An 18,476-nucleotide genomic window follows, 5' to 3' on the forward strand; every position below is an offset into this window, starting at 1 on the left:
TAGAGAGAGCCCCCCAGCCCCTATAGCTCCTATACCCCATAGAGCCCCCAAGCCCCTATACCCTAGAGAGAGCCCCCTAGCTCCTAAGGCCCCTATACCCCATAGAGCCCCCCAGACCCTATAACCCCTATGCCTCCCTGTACCCCATAGAGCCCCCAGCCCCTATTACCTGTGTCTCCTATACCCCATGGAGGCCCCTAGAGCTCCTGTGTGCCCTGCACCCCCTATAGTGCCCCCATATGCCCCCTGTGCCCTATATCCCTTCTGTCCCCAATATCCCCCCTGTGCCCCATATCCCCCCCAGCCCCCCACGCCCCGCCCTCTCACCCGCCTCACGTGACCACTGCCGCGCGGGGTCTGTCGGGAGCTGTAGTCCCGTCCTACCTCTGACGGAGACCACGCCTGTCAACACCACGCCCCTCAACACCACGCCCATACCCTGCCGCGCCTCTCGCCACGCCCCCACGCGTCCATCGGTGACTCGGGGATCGCTCCGCGCCTCGCTGGCTCGCGGATTCGGCGCTCGGCCGCGCCGCCTGCGCAGCGCCGTCATGGCGGCCCCCGGGGTGGAGGCGCGGGCGCTGTTCGCGGAGGGGGTGCGGGCCGTGCTGGGGGGGTGGGCGGCGCTGCAGGTGAGGGGGACACCGGGGACACCTGGGGACACCTTGAGGGGGCACTGGGGACAGCTGCGAGCTGTGCTGGAGGGGTGGGCGGCGCTGCAGATGAGGCGGGGGCAGCGTGAGGGGGCTCCGGGGGGCACTTGGGGACACAGGGGGGCACCTCGGGACCAGCGCCGGGTGTCCCCATGTTCCCCCCGGGCTGTCCCCGCAGCTGGCGGTGGCGCAGGGCTTCGGGGGGCCGCAGGGTCCCGAAAAGGCCGCGTGGCTCAGCTCGGCGCTGCTCGACTTCTTCACGCAGAACGGTGCGTGCTGCCCCTCCCCCACCCCGGGAGAGGGAGGGTCCGGGGAGGGGCAGAGGTGACACCCCCCGATCCCCCCCCACAGCTGACCTGGAGCAGGAGGAGGTGGAGGATTTCTTGGCCGAGGTGATGGACAACGAGTTCGACACGGTGGTGGAGGACGGCAGCCTGCAGCAGGTGGGCTCCCAGTACGGACCAGTATGGACCAGTATGGAGCAGTGTGCTCCCAGCAGCCGGCCAGCCTCCCCCCGGCACTCCCAGTACAGCCCAGTTTGTCCTCGGGCTGCTCTCAGCATCTTTTAGTGGCCATTGTCCCTTACTGGTACCCTTGGTCCCTTCCCAGTACAAACCAGTATGGACAGGGGTGTTCCCAGTAGCCACTCCCAGTTCATCCCAGTCCATCCCCGGGCTGTTACCACCATCCTTCGGTGCTGCCAGAGCCTCCCAGTATAGACCAGTGTGTTCTCAGTGCTCTTTTACTTCTTCACAGTCCATCCCAGTCCCACACATTGCCCCTCAGCATGCCCAGATCCATCCCAGTACATCCCAGTCCACCCCAGTCCCCTCCCAGTGGTTCCCAGTCCATCCCAGTCCCCCTCCCCAGTGGTTCCCAGTCCATCCCAGTCTCCTCTCAGTGGTTCCCAGTCCATCCCAGTCCCCTCCCCAGTGGTTCCCACTCCATCCCAGTTCCTCCCCAGTGGTTCCCACTCCATCCCAGTTCCTCCCCAGTGGTTCCCAGTCCATCTCAGTCCCTCCCCGGTGGTTCCCAGTCCCTCCCAGTGGTTCCCAGTCCATCCCAGTGTCCCCCTGCAGGTGAGCCAGGAGCTGGTGACCCTTTTTGCCCGGGCACGAGGGGGGGACGTTGGGGGGGTGGGGGCGGCCCTGGGGGCTCTGGCCCGGCGTGGCCCCGCCCTGGCCGCTGCCCTGGCCACCGCCCGCCCGGGGGGAGACCCCCAGAGCCCCCCCGGGACCCCCCCCACAGCCCCCCGGAGCCTCCCGGAGCGAGGGGAGGAGGAGGAAGAGGAGGAGAGCAGCGAGGAAGAGGAGGAGGTGAGTGGTGACATCATCATTGCGATGATGCCATGGGGAGCTGATGATGTCATTGCTTGGGAGCCAATTGGATTGGGAGGGTGCTGATGATGTCATCAAAGGGGGTGGGGAATGTGGTGATGGTGTCATGGGGTGTAACCCTGAGGGGGATATTGATGATGTAATTAAATTGGGGGGTGATGACTCCCCAGGACCCCCAAGTGAGGAGGGGCTAGGGGGTGATGATGTCATTCCTGATTATGTCATTCAGTCCTGATGATGTCATCAAGTGAGAGGAAACAGGGATGGGGATGGGGCAGCGATGGTGTCACCAAATTTAGGGAGAGGGACCCCAGGACCCCTGTGATGGAAGGGAAGGGGCACTGATGATGTCACTGAGGAGGGTGTGTGACACTGATGACATCACGGGGGTGGGGGTGTCATACTGATGACGTCATTGTCACTCCCAGGCCATGGAGTGCGGGACACCCCCGCCCTCCTCGGACGGCTGGACCGTGGTGCAGCGGCGGCGGCGGCGATGATGGGGGGAGGGGTGTCCGGTGTGTCCCCCCCCAGCTTGGGGGACACCCCTCCCTCACCCTGCTCCCCAAACTGGGGGGGAATAAAGGCCCCTCCCCCCATGGGGGTGTGGGAAGAGGAGTCGTGTGATTATTGGAGGGAGAGGCCGCTTAGAGAGCCCCGGGCCCCTCTGCGGGCCCCACTGCGACCCCAGCGATCGCTCCCAGTATAACCCGGTCCGTCCCAGGATAACCCTGTCCCTCCCAGTGCCCTGGCCCAGCCCCGCCCGTCATGGCGGCCGCTCTGAGGGCTCGGGGGGGGGGGGGGGGGGGTGGTCTTTCTGACCGCGTGCTGTGATTGGCTGCACTTTATGTGGTAGGACCGTCCTTCGCCCCTCTCACGCCGTGATTGGTTGGCAAGAGCGGAGGCGAGCGGCGATTGGTCAGCTAGACTTTAACTGGGTGGGTGCGGGCGGTGATTGGTCTCCTCCGCTCGGGTGGGCGGAGCAGGGCGGGAGAGCGGGAAGACGCGGCGGCGATGGCGGCGCGGCTGGAGCGCGCGAGGGGGTGAGCGCGCGAACCCCCCTAAGGCGGGAACCCCTGAGGGCTGCCTGGCCGCCATCTTGGGTCGGGGGCAGCCTCCACCACTCTGCGGGGGCCTCGGGGAGTTCACCGGGTGCCATTGGGGTCCTTGGGGTCACCTCCTCATCCTCGTTGGGGTTCCTGAAGGGTGACAGGGTCCTTACGGGCTCTTTGGGGTGACGCCCAGCCCCACACCGGGCTCTGCAGTGTGTCCGTGCCCTCCCGTATCGTGAGGGCTCTGGGGAAGGGGGGAGAGGTCGCCGAGGGGTCTCCTTATCCCCACGGGGCTCCCCTCCACGCGTGTCCGAGGAGGGGACCTGGTTGTCTCCATGTCCCCACTCGTGTCACTGCGGGGTATCGGGGGGATCTCCTCGTTCTTGAAAGGATCTGGGAGGTGTCCCCCCCCCCATCCCCACCCGTGTCCCCACGCGTGTCCCCAGGGCGCTGGCAGCGCTCGAGGCTGCCCTGGCCGAGGAGGAGGAGGAGGGTGATGTCCCCACCCGGGTCCTGGTGGAACATCAAATGGTGAGACCCCAAAACTGCCCCGCAGCACCTCAGAATAGACCTGCAGCCCTCACGTATGCCCCACAGCTGGCCTCTTCATTTGCCCCGAAACACCCCCACATCTGCCCTAAAATTACTTCTGAGCCCCCTAAGTTTCTCACAGCCATCCTATCTAACCTTGATTCTTTTTGTGACTCCCATATTGATCTCCTAAATCTTCTCAACTGCCCTATTTTCTGTCATTCTCTCTGCCCCCTCGTTTTCCTCAAAAAATTCTTCTTTGTCCCCCCAGTTCTCCTCTCCACACCCCATTTTTCCCCTTCACCTCTAACACCTGCTCCATGATGTCCCCCAAACCCCTTTGCACCCCAAATCTCCCCTGACACCCCAAACCTGCCCCCCAGGACACCCGGCGGAAGCAGAAGCTGCTCCTGTCCCAGCTCCGGGTGCTGAAGCTGCTCCTGGGGGTCATCGAGAACCCGGGGCTGCCCCCGGCCCCCACCAACCTGCGTGAGCCTCCAAACCGAACCCCAAAATCCCCTGAGCCCCTACACTGAACCCAGAGCTGCCCTCAGCCTGCGTGAGCCCCCCAAACTCCTGGGCTGACCCTGAACCCCAAAACCCCTTGAACCCACCTTGGGGTCCACTTTGGGTGTTCCTGGGTCCCCTTTGGGGGTTCCTAGGTCCCCTGGGGTGGGGGCTCAGGGGATATTTGGGGATTCCTGTACATCTGAGTCCTTTTTGGGGCTTCCTGGGTCCAGTTAGGGAGTTCCTGGGACCCCTTTGGGAGGGATTGGTGATTCCCAGGTCCCTTTTGGTGGGGGCTGATGTAGGGCTCCCCCCAGGCGAGGCGGCGGCGCAGGCTCGGGGGCGTTGGCGGGAGCTGAAGGCGAAGTATGGGGGGGCCCTGGGGACCCTGGAGGAGGCCGTGCCCCCCGCCCTGGCCCAGCTGCACCGGGGCCAGCAGCTGCTGCAGCAAGGGAAAGCAGCCCTGGGAGCACGGCTGGAACAGGTACGGGGGTCCCAGGGGGGCTGGGGGTCCCAGGGGCCCTGAGGGATCCCAGGGGTGCTGGGGGGGATGGAGGTTCCTGGGAGGCTGGGGGCACAATGTGGGTCTGGGAGCTCCTTAGGGGGTTGGGGCACAATGTGGGTCTTGGGGGTCCCACGGGTGCTGTCTCTACCTCCCTCCTCCCCAGCAAGAAGAGCTGAAGGTGAAGGTGCGTGAGGCCACGGAGAGACGGGACCAGGTGAGACTGGGGGTCACTCTTTGGGGTCCCCTTGCCCTGTGGGGGCTCCTGCTGGGTCCCACTTACTTTGGGGTGCCCTGGCCCACGGTGGGATCTATTCTGGGATTCCTTCTCACTTCGGGTCTTAGCACCTTCTCCCCCTTTCGGGGTCTACCCCCAGTTTGGGATCTCTTTGCAGCCTGGGTTCTTTTTCTCCCCAAGTTTGGGGTCTTTTCCCCTCCTAATTGGAGTTTGTCTCCCCCAATTTGGGGTCTCCTTCCCCCTGAATTTGGGGTCTCGTTCTCCCCTAGTCTGAGATATTTCCCCCCCAAATGTGGGGTCTCTTTCCCCTCTAATTTGGGGTCTTTTCTCCCCAATTTGGGGTCTCTTTCTCCCCCCAGCTGCTCCGGCGGGTTCAGGAGCGGCGCCTGCAGCGGCTCGGCCGGCAGGAGGCGCTGCAGGAGCTGCGGGAGACAGCGGCCAGGTGAGGGGACAGGGCAGGACAGGTGAGGAGGGTGAGGTGTGGAGGTGGGAGCCCTGGGATTTTGGGGGGTGGTCCCAGGGTCCTGAGAGGGATCCAGGATTTGGGGGGAGCTCCAATGTGGGGGAGAGCCCTGGAAGGGACCCAGTGGGGGTCCAGGTGTCCAGGTGGAGCTCCTAGGATAGTGGGGAATTTTAGGGGGGTGGTCGTGTCACCTCCACCCACGACTGTCATTTCCTTCAGGGTCGGGGCCTCATGCCACCTGTACCAGACCCTGGCAGGGGTCCAGGTGCTGCCCCCCTCCCCAGGGACCCCCAAGCTGGAGATGGAGCTGGAGCTGGGACCCCCTCCTGGCTCCTCCCATTCTCTGCCCCCCCTTCGCCTGTCCCTCACTCCCAGCGGGGGGGTCCAGCTGCAGGTGAGTGGCTTAGGGGGGATTCTGGGGGGCTGGGGGGTGGGGAATTGGGGGCTGAGGGGGGCACTGGGAGGGCTTGGGGGGGATTTATGGGAGCACTTGGAGAGCTGTCGCAGGGGGGGAAGTTTTGGGGGTCAGGAGATCTCTGGGGATGCACTTGGGGGTCAGAGACTGATCTGGGGGGTTCTGGGTGGTTTTGGGGTCTCACCACCTCCTCCTTTTCCCCCCAGGAACCCCCCCTGGGGCTGCCCCCTCCCCTGGGCCCGGGGCTGCTGGAGCTGCAGCTGTGCTGCTGGGAGAGCTGGAGCCTCTGGGCTGAGGTGACACACCTGAGGAACAGGTGAGGGTGGCTGGGGGGCAGTTGGGGGGGTCTTTGGGGTAGGTGTGAAGGGTCTCTGGGGTAACTGGGAGGGGTAGGGGCATTTGGGAGGTTAATTGGGGGGGCTGTGGGAGAGGTTGGGGGGTGTTTGTAGAGGGTCAGGGGGATTTTTGGGGCAGTTCTGGGGGGCTTTGAGATGATTGCCAGGGTGGGGGGGGTTGATTGGGGGGGCTGGGGGTTAATTGGGGGCTCACCCCAACCCCCTGGTGATCCCCCAGGTTCGCCCTGGACTGGCAGCCGGAGTTGGGGCTCCTGCAGGTCCTGGGGGGCCCCCGGGGCGCCCAGACCCTCTGGACACTGCAGCTGGAGCCAGGGTACCCCAAGAGTGGGGGGGTGCGACTGCTGCCCCCCCCAAAGGGGGCCCCCCCCATCCCTGTGAGTCCTTTGGGGGTGTCTTAGGGGTGTTTGGGGGTCCCTCAGAGGGGATTAGGGGTCTGTGGGACAGGTTTAGGGGTCCAGAGGCAATGTGGGGGTCCTGGGGGAGCACTTGGTGGGGGGGGGGGGGCTGAGGGCAATTTTGGGGTTCCCAGCAGCACTGGGGGGTGCCTGGTGGTCATTTGGGGGTCCTGGAGGGGGCACTTGGGGGTCACTGAGGGCAATTTTGGGGGGCCCAGACACACTGGGAGATCCTGGAGGTGGTTTGGGGGTTGTGGGGGGGTCACTTGGGAGTCACTGAGGACAATTTGGGGGGGGGGGTCCAGAGGCACTTGGGCATCCCAGGGATGGTTTTAGGGTTCCTGGTGGGTTTGGAGTGGCTCTCAAGGGGGCATGGGGGGGTCCTGGAAGTGACCCCCAAATCCCCTTTTCCTCCACAGGCACCCCCAGACCCCCCCACTCTGACACAGTGGCTGGAGCTGCTGGTGGGGGGGGGTCCCTGAAACCAGGGGATCCCCTTCTATCCCCCCCCCATAAAAAACCCCACTGCACCCCAATAAACTCACGGCCACCCCTTCTCCAGCTCTGTCTCACCCCCAAAAAAACCCATTTCTGGGGGTTTGCAGGAGCAGCTTTATTGTGGGGAGGGGGCTCTGGGGGTCAGGGGTTTTGGGGTGCCGGGGGTCCCCCAGTCTGGGGGTCCCTACGGGGGGGGGTCGGCTCCGCGCCGCTTGGGCTGGTTGCGCTCGGGGTGCAGCAGGATCACGTAGACCTTGGGGGCGTAGAGGAGCCCCAGGGGCACCGAGGCTGACAGTGACATGGACACCGTCAGCGTGGCCGTCTGCACGTGCACCTGCACCCCAAAAACGGTACCCCAAAATCACACTGACCCCAAAATCACACTGACCGCCCCAGACCCGCTGATACCCCCCCAGACCCAGCCATTCCCCAACCCCAACTGTCCCAAGGGCTCATGGACACCATCAGCGTGGCCGTCTGCACGTGCACCTGCACCCCAAAAACGGTACCCCAAAATCACACTGACCCCAAAATCACACTGACCCCCCCCAAAATCCTACTGACCCCAAAATCCCACTGACCCCAAAACCAGGCATCCCCAAATCCCACTGACACTTAAATCCCATTGATGGCTAAATCGCACTGACCCCAAAACAGGGACATCACCCCATGGGGACCTCCAAATACCCCTAGGGACCCCCCAAATGCCCCTCCTCACCCTCTCTGCCAAGTGGGCAGTGCCAAAGATAGACCCGAAAGCGAACCAGACCACGTGTGCCCACAGTGACCCCCCCAAACACCCCCAGGAGCCCAAACCCCCCTCCCACCCTCTTTGCTGACTGGGTGGTGCCAAATAAGAGGGCCTAAAGACAAACCAGACCACGTGTGCCCACAGTGATCCCCCAAATACCCCCAGAGACCTCCCAGGGACCCCACCCCAAATACCCCCAGGAGCCCCAAACCCTCCTCCTCACCCTCTCTGCTGACTGGGCAGCGCCGAAGAAGATGGGCCCGAAGGCGAGCCACACCACGCAGGTGGTGTACATGGCGAAGCCGATGGGCTTGGCCTCGTTGAAGGTCTCGGGGACGCCGCGCGCTTTGACGGCGTACACGGTGCAGGTGAGCATCAGCAGCAGGGCGTAGGCCAGGCAGGCCAGCGTGGCCCCCTCGGCCATGTCGCAGCGCAGGACCCCCCGCGCCGCCTCGGGGTCGGGGGTCCGGCCCATCTCGTAGTCGATGAGGGCGTGGGGTGGCCGGACCAGCAGCCAGGTGGCCGCGGCCACCAGCTGCAGCCCGCTGAGCGTGAAGGTGATGACCAGCTGCGAGGTGGGGCTGATGAAGCGTGGCGGTGTCACCGAGCGCTTCCCTGCGGGGTACGGTGAGTTATGGGGTCTGCTGGCACCCCCAGAGCTCACCTGGCCTCAAGGGGTGGGGGAGTGGGGGTACCCCGTGTCCTTCAGCCTGATCTGGAACCCCAAAACTTTGGGAGGCCCTGGAAGTCACCTCCCTTGGGGATGGTGATGGTCTCGGTGAGGAGAACAAGGTGGGGACCCTGTCCCATGTCCCTCATGCAGCCCCTCACCCCAGGCTCCCACCCGCCAGTGTCCCTCACCCCTGCCCAAAGCCGTCACCCTGTCTTCCCATCCCACTGTGCCCCCGTGCCCCTCACCCTGCTCAAAGATGTGGCAATGCAGTTGGTCTTGGTGAGAGCATGGGTGAGACCCCAGCCCCAGCCCCTCACCTGTGCCCCCCAGCCCTTCCTGTGCCCCTCACCCCCTGCCCCCCAGCCCCTCACCCTGCTCGAAGATGCGGTAGATGCGGTTGGTCTTGGTCAGCAGTGCAGCATAGGTCAGGCTCATGCCCATGCCCAGGAAGAGTCGCCGCAGGGCGCAGACCCCCACGCCGGGCTCGGCCACCATGAGGAAGGTGATGGCGTAGACCAGGGCGATGCCGGCCAGCAGGACGTAGCTCAGCTCGCGCCCTGACGCCTTGACGATCGGCGTCTCGTGGTGCCGCACGAAGGTGGCCAGCACGAAGGCGGTGGCCATCAGCCCCAGCGTGGCCAGGGCCAGCGGCACGGCGGCGCAGGGGTCGCCCCAGCTCAGGCGCAGCACGGGTGTGGGGCGGCAGGCGGTGCGGTTGGGCGTGGGGCGCAGGTGAGGGGCGCAGGGCAGGCAGGTGAGCAGGTCGGCCCGGTACTGGTAGCCCCCGCAGAGCTCGCAGTGCCAGCAGCACGGAACCCCCTTCACCGGCTTCTTGCGCTCGCCGGGGCCGCACGGCAGGCTGCACACCGAGGGTGGCGGCGACGACGAGTTGGAGCCCCAGGCCATGGCGTCTTCCTGGTGGGGGGACGGTCAGGGACACCCTAGGGACACCCCAAAGCTCCCCAGGGACACCTTGAACACCCTATGGACATCCCAACCCTTCATGGGCACGTCGTGGATCCCCCAAACCCTCCACGGACACCCTAAACAGCTAATGGAAAACCCAAACACCCCCTGCCATGGACACCCCAAACCCTCCGTGGACACCCCAAATACCCCCGGGATGCCCTGAACACCCCATGGAAAACCCAAACACCCGCCATGGACACCCCAAACCTCCTCAGAAACCCCCCATGGACACCCCACAGGCACCTCATGGTTCCCCCAAGTCCCCCATGGACACCCACCCAGGGGGAACAGGGCATCCCCCACCCAGCACCCCCAGCTGGCCACTGGGATCCCCCCGGCCGACCCTGGGGGCACCCCTGGGCTCTGGGGACCTCGGGGGTCCCGGACCCACCTGCAGGTGCAGCCCCTGCACCCACTGCCCCACAGCCCGGTAGGCCCCGGTGCCGTTGCCCCCCTGGAACTGGAAGATGTCGTAGCGCCCGGGGGCGTCCCCGTTCTCGTTGAAGGACACCGGTGTCCCCGCGCTGCCTGCACACCAGTATGGACCAGTATAAACCAGTAACCACTGGTCTAAGTCAGGGACACCCCCTGCCACCCCACAGGAAAGGTCAGTAACCCCCCAGCCCCGGCTTGCCCCCGGTACAAGGCAAACCAGTGCTCCCAGTATGGTTACCAGGGCACCATCCCCATCCCACTGCCCCACAGTGGCTCCCAGTACATCCCAGTATTGTCTCAAGTGCTCCCATGCCTCTCCCAGTTCCCCCAAGTACATCCCAGTGCCTCCCTGTATAGTCTCCAGAGCCACCATCCCCTTTGCAGTGCCTCCCAGTATATCCCAATACCTCCCAGTAATTCCCAGTATGGTCTCCAGTGCCCCCAGCTCCCTCCCAGTGCCACCCCAGCTCCCTCCCAGTGTCTCCCACTAGTTCCCAGTATGGTCTCCAGTGCCCCTCCCCCATATCCCAGTGGGCTCCCAGTGCCCCCAGTACCGTTGAAGGCCACCCTGCGGATGTGGGTGAGCAGGCGGCGCCCGTCGGGGGGGGTCCATGTGGGCACAGAGCCCCCCGCCCGGGCAGGCCTCGCCCAGCATGGAGTGCAGCCCGTGGGCCATGGCCAGCACGGCGTCGATGACGAACTGCACCTTCCCCTCCTGCTCGTAGGGCGAGTCCCGCCCGATGCGCTCCCGCCCTGGGGGACCCCAAATGAGCACCCTAAATCCTCCATGGGCACCCCAAACCCGCCACAGCACCCTACACCTGCCATGGGCACCCCAAACCTGCCACTGCACCCTACACCTGCCATGGGCACCCCAAACCTGCCACAGCACCCTAAATCCTCCATGGGCACCCCAAACCCGCCACAGCACCCTAAATCCTCCATGGGCACCCCAAACCCGCCACAGCACCCTAAATCCTCCATGGGCACCCCAAACCCGCCACAGCACCCTACACCTGCCATGGGCACCCCAAACCTGCCACTGCACCCTACACCTGCCATGGGCACCCCAAACCTGCCACAGCACCCTAAATCCTCCATGGGCACCCCAAACCCGCCACAGCACCCTAAATCCTCCATGGGCACCCCAAACCTGCCACTGCACCCTAAATCCTCCATGGGCACCCCAAACCTGCCACAGCACCCTAAACCTGCCATGGGCACCCCAAACCCACCACAGCACCCTAAATCCTCCATGGGCACCCCAAACCTGCCACAGAACCCTAAACCTGCCTTGGGCACCCCAAACCTGCCACAGCACCCTAAATCCTCCATGGGCACCCCAAACCCGCCACAGCACCCTAAATCCTCCATGGGCACCCCAAACCCACCACAGCACCCTAAATCCTCCATGGGCACCCCAAACCCGCCACAGCACCCTAAATCCTCCATGGGCACCCCAAACCTGCCACTGCACCCTAAACCTGCCATGGGCACCCCAAACCCGCCACAGCACCCTAAATCCTCCATGGGCACCCCAAACCTGCCACAGCACCCTAAATCCTCCATGGGCACCCCAAACCCGCCACAGCACCCTAAACCTGCCATGGGCACCCCAAACCCACCACAGCACCCTAAATCCTCCATGGGCACCCCAAACCCGCCACAGCACCCTAAATCCTCCATGGGCACCCCAAACCCGCCACAGCACCCTAAATCCTCCATGGGCACCCCAAACCTGCCACAGCACCCTAAATCCTCCATGGGCACCCCAAACCTGCCACAGCACCCTAAATCCTCCATGGGCACCCCAAACCCGCCACAGCACCCTAAATCCTCCATGGGCACCCCAAACCTGCCACAGCACCCTAAATCCTCCATGGGCACCCCAAACCTGCTACAGCACCCTACACCTGCCATGGGCACCCCAAACCTGCCACAGCACCCTACATCTGCCATGGGCACCCCAAACCTGCCACAGCACCCTACACCTGCCATGGGCACCCCAAACCTGCCACAGTACCCTAAACCTGCCATGGGCACCCCAAACCTGCCACAGCACCCTACACCTGCCATGGGCACCCCAAACCTGCCACCGCACCCTACACCTGCCATGGGCACCCCAAACCCACCACAGCACCCTAAATCCTCCATGGGCACCCCAAACCCGCTACAGCACCCTAAATCCTCCATGGGCACCCCAAACCTGCCACAGCACCCTAAACCTGCCATGGGCACCCCAAACCCACTACAGCACCCTACACCTGCCATGGGCACCCCAAACCCACCACAGCACCCTACACCTGCCATGGGCACCCCAAACCTGCCACCTCACCCTACACCTGCCATGGGCACCCCAAACCTGCCACAGCACCCTACACCTGCCATGGGCACCCCAAACCTGCCACAGCCCCCTAAATCCTCCATGGGCACCCCAAACCTGCCACAGCACCCTACACCTGCCATGGGCACCCCAAACCTGCCACAGCACCCTACACCTGCCATGGGCACCCCAAACCCGCCACAGCACCCTAAATCCTCCATGGGCACCCCAAACCTGCCACAGCACCCTAAATCCTCCATGGGCACCCCAAACCCGCCACAGTACCCTAAATCCTCCATGGGCACCCCAAACTTGCCACAACACCCTACACCTGCCATGGGCACCCCAAACCTGCCACAGCACCCTAAATCCTCCATGGGCACCCCAAACCTGCCACAGCACCCTAAACCTGCCATGGGCACCCCAAACCTGCCACAGCACCCTAAATCCTCCATGGGCACCCCAAACCTGCCACAGCACCCTACACCTGCCATGGGCACCCCAAACCTGCCACAGCACCCTAAACCTGCCATGGGCACCCCAAACCCGCCACAGCACCCTAAACCTGCCATGGGCACCCCACCTTCCCCTTCTGCTCATAGGGTGAGTCCTGCCCAATGTGCTCCCAGCCTGGGGGTCTTGGGATCCCAAATGGGCACCCTAAATCCTCCATGGGCACCCCAAACCTGCCAGGGATACCCTAAACCCACCATGGACAACACACCTTCCCCTTCTGCTCGTAGGGCGAGTCCCGCCTGACGTGCTCCCGCCCTGGAGACCCCAAATGGGCACCCTAAACCTGCCAGGGACACCCTAAACTTAACCTGTGGGGTCCCTATGGGGTCTCTGTGGGGCAGGGTACCGGTGGGGTCCCTATAGGATCTCTATGGGGTTCCTGTGGGGTCTCTGGGCAGGGTCCCTATGGGGTCCCTATGGGGTCCCTATAGGGTCCCTGTGGGGCAGGGTACCTGTGGGGTCCCTATGGGGTCCCTATAGGGTCCCTGTGGGGCAGGGTACCTGTGGGGTCCCTATGAGGTCCCTATAGGGTCCCGGTGGGGCAGGGTACCTATGGGGTCCCTATGGGGTCCCTATAGGGTCCCGGTGGGGCAGGGTACCTGTGGGGTCCCTATGGGGTCCCTATAGGGTCCCTGTGGGGCAGGGTACCTGTGGGGTCCCTATGAGGTCCCTATAGGGTCCTGGTGGGGCAGGGTACCTGTGGGGTCCCTATGGGGTCCCTATAGGGTCCCTGTGGGGCAGGGTACCTGTGGGGTCCCTATGAGGTCCCTATAGGGTCCTGGTGGGGCAGGGTACCTGTGGGGTCCCCTATAGGGTCCCTGTGGGGCAGGGTACCTGTGGGGTCTCTATGGGGTTGTTATAGGGTCTCTGTGGGGCAGGGTACCTGTGGGGTCCCCTATAGGGTCCCTGTGGGGCAGGGTACCTGTGGGGTCTCTATGGGGTCGTTATAGGGTCCCTGTGGGGCAGGGTACCTGTGGGGTCCCTATGAGGTCCCTATAGGGTCCCTGTGGGGCAGGGTACCTGTGGGGTCTCTATGGGGTCGTTATAGGCTCCCAGTGGGGCAGGGTACCTGTGGGGTCCCTATGAGGTCCCTATAGGGTCCCTGTGGGGCAGGGTACCTGTGGGGTCCCTATAGGGTCCCGGTGGGGCAGGGTACCTGTGGGGTCCCTATGGGGTCCTTATAGGGTCCCGGTGGGGCAGGGTACCTGTGGGGTCCCTATAGGATCCCGGTGGGGCAGGGTACCTGTGGGGTCTCTATGAGGTCCCTATAGGGTCCCGGTGGGGCAGGGTACCTGTGGGGTCTCTATGGGGTCCCTATAGGGTCCCGGTGGGGCAGGGTACCTGTGGGGTCCCTATAGGGTCCCAGTGGGGCAGGGTACCTGTGGGGTCTCTATGGGGTCCCTATAGGGTCCCTGTGGGGCAGGGTACCTGTGGGGTCCCTATGGGGTCCTTATAGGGTCCCGGTGGGGCAGGGTACCTGTGGGGTCTCTATGGGGTCCCTATAGGGTCCCGGTGGGGCAGGGTACCTGTGCACTTGCGCACGGGGGTGCCGGGTGCCCCCGCGGGGTCTCCGTGGGGCGCGGTGCCGTGGGGCAGGCGGCAGTTGAAGTCGTCCTCCCAGAACTCGTGGAACCAGAGGTTGCGGCGGTTGTTCTCCAGAGAGCGCGACGTGAAGTACTCGTCAAAGCCTGGGGGAACACCACGGGGTCAGGGGGACCCCACGGAATTCTGGAGTGTCCCATGAGCCCCCCCAGAACCCCCCAAAACCTTCAGGTCTCTCCCCAAACCCACCAAGAGCCCCTCTGGAGCCCCCAAACCCACCCCAGAGCCCCTCCAGCAATTTCAGGTCTCCCCCAGCCCATCCTAGTTTGCCTCAGTCCCTCCCAACAAGCTCCCAGTGCCCCCAGTCCCTCCCAGTGCCCCCAGCGCTCACCGGGCACCGAGGCTCGTTTGGGCAGGATGGTGATGGCCCCGTGTGCCGCGTCCTCCAGGCCCTGCACCGGGGCCATCTTGGCCCCCCAGCTGTCCGAGCCCACCCAGGAGAAGTGGCCGGACAGGTTGGCCAGCGTGGCGGCCTCCAGCACCCGCCTGCGGGGACAGGCACGGCTACTGGGCAAACTGGGAGGGACTGGGGGCCACTGGGATGGACTCAGGGGGACCGGGAGGTAACTGGGAGGGACTGGAATGGGTTGGGCGGCTACTGGGAGGAACAATGGAGGCTACTGGGATGGACTGCGAAGGACTGGGAGGGGATGTGGATGGACTGAAAGGACTAGGAGGCCACTTGGTTGGACTGAGGAGCTACTGGGAGGGAACCTAACTGGACTGGGATGAACTGGGATGAACTCCAGCAGGCTGAGGAGTGCTTGAGAGGGACTGGGGCTCACTGGTGTGCACTGGGGCGCACTGGTCTCACCGGATGTCGTCCTCGTTGGCGAAGAGCACGACCCCGCGCGCGGTCGACGTCTCCATCAGGCGCCCGATGACCTTGGCGAACTCCCCCGGCTTCGGCTCCCGCGGGATCTTGATGGACTGGGCGATGCACAGGCCCCCTGTCCCAGTACAGACCAGTATAAACCAGTACGGACTGGCATGGATCAGCGTGGATGGGTAACACCCTCCCTGCCCAGGCCTCAGAACTTCCCCCTTCCCTGCAGAGTTCACCCTCCCAGTACATCCCAGCATGGCCCAGTGGCTCCCAGTATAACCCAGTGCCCCTCCCAGTGCTCCCAGTGCCCAAGTACAACCCAGTACAAACCAGTGTAACCCAGTACAGTCCAGTCCAGCCCAGTACGATGCAGTACAACCAGTGTAACCCAGTACAGCCCAGTATAACCTAGTACAGCCTAGTACAACCCAGTACAGCCCACTATAACCCAGTACAGCCCAGTTCAACTCAGTACAGCCCAGGACAACCCAGTACAGCCCACTATAACCCAGTACAGCCCAGTTCAACTCAGTACAGCCCAGGACAACCCAGTACAGCGCAGTATAACCCAGTACAGCCCAGTACAACCCAGTACAGCCCAGTACAATGCAGTACAAACCAGTGTAACCCAGTACAGCCCAGTATAACCCAGTAAGGCCCAGAACAGCCCACTATAACCCAGTACAGCCCAGTACAACTCAGTACAGCCCAGGACAACCCAGTACAGCCCAGTATAACCCAGTACAGCCCAGTACAACCCAGTATAGCCCAGTATAACCTAGTACAGCCTAGTACAACCCAGTACAGCCCAGTATAACCCAGTAAGGCCCAGAACAGCCCACTATAAACCAGTACAGCCCAGTACAACTCAGTACAGCCCAGGACAACCCAGTACAGCCCAATATAACCCAGTACAAACCAGTGTAACCCAGTACAGCCCAGTATAACCTAGTACAGCCTAGTACAACCCAGTACAGCCCAGTATAACCCAGTAAGGCCCAGAACAGCCCACTATAACCCAGTACAGCCCAGTACAACTCAGTACAGCCCAGGACAACCCAGTACAGCCCAATATAACCCAGTACAGCGCAGTATAACCCAGTACGGCCCAGTACAACCCAGTACGGCCCAGTACAACCCAGTAAGGCCCAGTACAGCCCAGTAAGGCCCAGTACAGCCCAGTAAGGCCCAGTACAGCCCACCGGCCTCGCGGGAGCTCTGCACGAAGGCCTCGACGCCGCTCTCGCCGTAGTTGCCCTCGGAGGCCAGCGTGCTGACGTAGCTCCAGCCCAGCGCCCGCACCACGGCCACCATGGCCTGCGCCTGGTACGAGTCTGGCGGCACCACCCGCGAGAAGAACTCGTAACGCCCGGGGTCCGACAGCTCGGGGGCCGTGGAGGCATAGCTGATCTGGGGGATCTGGGGACATGGGGACGTGTCAGGGACAGGGCGACATTGGGGACATCAGGAATGTATCAGGGACAAGGGGACACTGGGGACATGTCAGGGACAGGGGGACATTGGGGGTTCGGGGGCATTGTAGGGTCATGGGGAGATTGGGGTGAGGCGCCATGGGGGGGGTCAGTGTGGAGCTGTTGATGTAGGAGGGGTCTGTAGGGACATTGGGGACATTGGGGGAGAGTGAGGGGACGTGGGGGACAGAGGGGTGTGAGGGGGCATGGGGGGCTCATCCCAGGGGCTGGGGACAAGGGAGACGTCAGAGACAAGCCGGGGGAGACCTGGGTGACACCCAGGGGATCTGGCACTGTGGGATCACCCCCCCTTCCCTGTCCCTGTCCCTAATCCCCCCTAATCCCCCTGGGCCATTTGCTGCCATCCCAGGGGATTGTGGGTAACACCCGGGGAGGAGGGGGGGAAGGTTCTGGAAGGGACCCGGGAGGGTGGGGGGGGCAGAGGGGGACCAGGTGTCCAGGCCCCCCCCACAGGGAGCGGACACCATGAGGACACTGTGGGGACAGTGCTGTCCCATGTCCCCTCAGGGTCTCTCAGCCAAAACACCCCCCGCATTCCCGCAAATATCCCCAACACCCCCATAATGTCCCCAACACCCCTACAATGTCCCCAAACACCCCCACAATGTCCCCAAACATCCTCAGTGACCACCAAGAGCTGCTGGACATTGGCCACCATGATGGACACAGAGCTGGCAGAGACACCAATATCCCCTCATGTCCCCAGTGTCCCTCCATGCCCCCAGTACCCCTCCGTGTCCCCTGTGCCCCTCCATGTCCCCAGTGTCCCTCCATGTCCCCAATGCCCCCAACTCCCCCCAGCCCACTGCAAAGAGCTGCAGCACGTTGGCCACCATGATGGACACAGAGCACACAGAGCTGGCAGAGACACCAATACCCCTCCATGTCCCCAGCGTCCCTCCATGTCCCCAATGCCCCTCCACGTCCCCTGTGCCCCTCCACATCCTCAATGCCCCCAACTCCCCCCAGCCCACCGCGAAGAGCCGCAGCACGTTGGCCACCATGATGGACACGGAGCTGGCGGACGCCCCGATGACCCCGACCAGGCGCTCGGGCGGGGGCCGGCGCGGGGCCGACCCATCGGGGCAGCTGCCCTCGCCCCCCTCGGGGGGCAGGAGGCTGCGCACGAAGCTCAGCGCCTGCTCCAGGGCGTAGGTGTCCCTGGAGCAGGTGTCGAGGATGCGGGCGCCCAGCGTCAGGTTGGGCAGCACGCGCGGGTCGCCGTTGACGCGGTCCAGCGCGTACAGCATGGCTTCCAGCCGGTGGATGCCCTTCTCCTTCTTGACCGGCCCGCAGGGCACCCCGGCGGGGCCGCGGGCGTGCACCGGGAACAGCCCCCCCAGAGTCAGGTCACCCTCCAGACGGATGGCGTGGGGCTGGGTGGGCGCCGGGGGGCAGCGGCACGGCGGGCACAGGGACAGCAGGGCCACCAGCAGGGCCACCAGCGGGGCAGGCATGGTGGGCTGGGGGCAGAGAGGGGGGTTAGGGGGTGATGGGGGGCAGAGGTGGGTGCCAGGGGGGCACAGGGACAGTAGAGTCACCGGGGGGTGTCAGCAGGGTGGGCAGCAGTGGTGGCACCCCATGGGGCAGGGATCACTCCTGTGGGGTGGGGGTGGTACCCCAAGGACCGGGCGGGGGTCACAGGGCCACCAGGGTGGGCAGGAGGGGACAGAGGGGAGTTACAGGGGGGGGCACCCATTGGGGTGGGGGGACACTCTGTGGGGGGTGGGGAGGGGGGTTATGACACCCCATGAGGCAGGGAGACCCCCAATGTGAGGGGCAGCTCCCCATGGGGCAGGGGGCTCTGTCCCCACCCCAGAGGAAAGTTTGGGTGTCCCCAGCACCCCCCAGTTTGGGGTCTCGATGCCCCCATCCCGCTCACCTGGCCCGTGGGTGCTCCTGTCCCTGTGCAGCCGCTGGGGACTGGGGCTGCCCCCGTCC

At 64.2% G+C, this 18,476-nt stretch overlaps 3 protein-coding genes across 3 annotated transcripts; 2 read left to right on the top strand and 1 right to left on the bottom strand.

Moving 5' to 3' along the window:
* The first annotated feature begins 239 nt into the window (after positions 1 to 239).
* TSR2 (TSR2 ribosome maturation factor) lies at positions 240 to 2,490 on the top strand. The gene is made up of 5 exons (XM_059872302.1): positions 240 to 632; positions 832 to 922; positions 1,005 to 1,096; positions 1,733 to 1,900; positions 2,419 to 2,490. The coding sequence occupies exons 1-5, from the start codon at positions 240 to 242 to the stop codon at positions 2,488 to 2,490; spliced, it is 816 nt and encodes a 271-aa protein (XP_059728285.1).
* Positions 2,491 to 2,940: 450 nt separating this feature from the next.
* Positions 2,941 to 7,010, top strand: ZWINT (ZW10 interacting kinetochore protein). Its single transcript, XM_059872401.1, has 10 exons — positions 2,941 to 3,033; positions 3,489 to 3,573; positions 3,957 to 4,062; positions 4,398 to 4,564; positions 4,749 to 4,799; positions 5,180 to 5,262; positions 5,503 to 5,677; positions 5,905 to 6,014; positions 6,272 to 6,428; positions 6,869 to 7,010. Exons 1-10 carry the CDS (start codon positions 3,005 to 3,007, stop codon positions 6,929 to 6,931), a joined length of 1,026 nt encoding a protein of 341 aa, XP_059728384.1. The 5' UTR covers positions 2,941 to 3,004; the 3' UTR covers positions 6,932 to 7,010.
* Positions 7,011 to 7,085: 75 nt separating this feature from the next.
* LOC132341067 (metabotropic glutamate receptor 6-like) lies at positions 7,086 to 17,872 on the bottom strand. The gene is given in 11 exon segments (XM_059872339.1): positions 7,086 to 7,281; positions 7,922 to 8,313; positions 8,743 to 9,286; positions 9,732 to 9,868; positions 10,330 to 10,381; positions 10,383 to 10,528; positions 14,141 to 14,302; positions 14,548 to 14,702; positions 15,031 to 15,166; positions 16,245 to 16,461; positions 17,510 to 17,872. Coding segments are annotated over 11 exon segments (2,367 nt in total). The 5' UTR covers positions 17,786 to 17,872; the 3' UTR covers positions 7,086 to 7,131.
* Between the last annotated feature and the right edge of the window lie 604 nt (positions 17,873 to 18,476).

This window comes from Haemorhous mexicanus, chromosome 35, assembly GCF_027477595.1.
Source record: "Haemorhous mexicanus isolate bHaeMex1 chromosome 35, bHaeMex1.pri, whole genome shotgun sequence".
NCBI classification, from domain to species: domain Eukaryota; kingdom Metazoa; phylum Chordata; class Aves; order Passeriformes; family Fringillidae; genus Haemorhous; species Haemorhous mexicanus.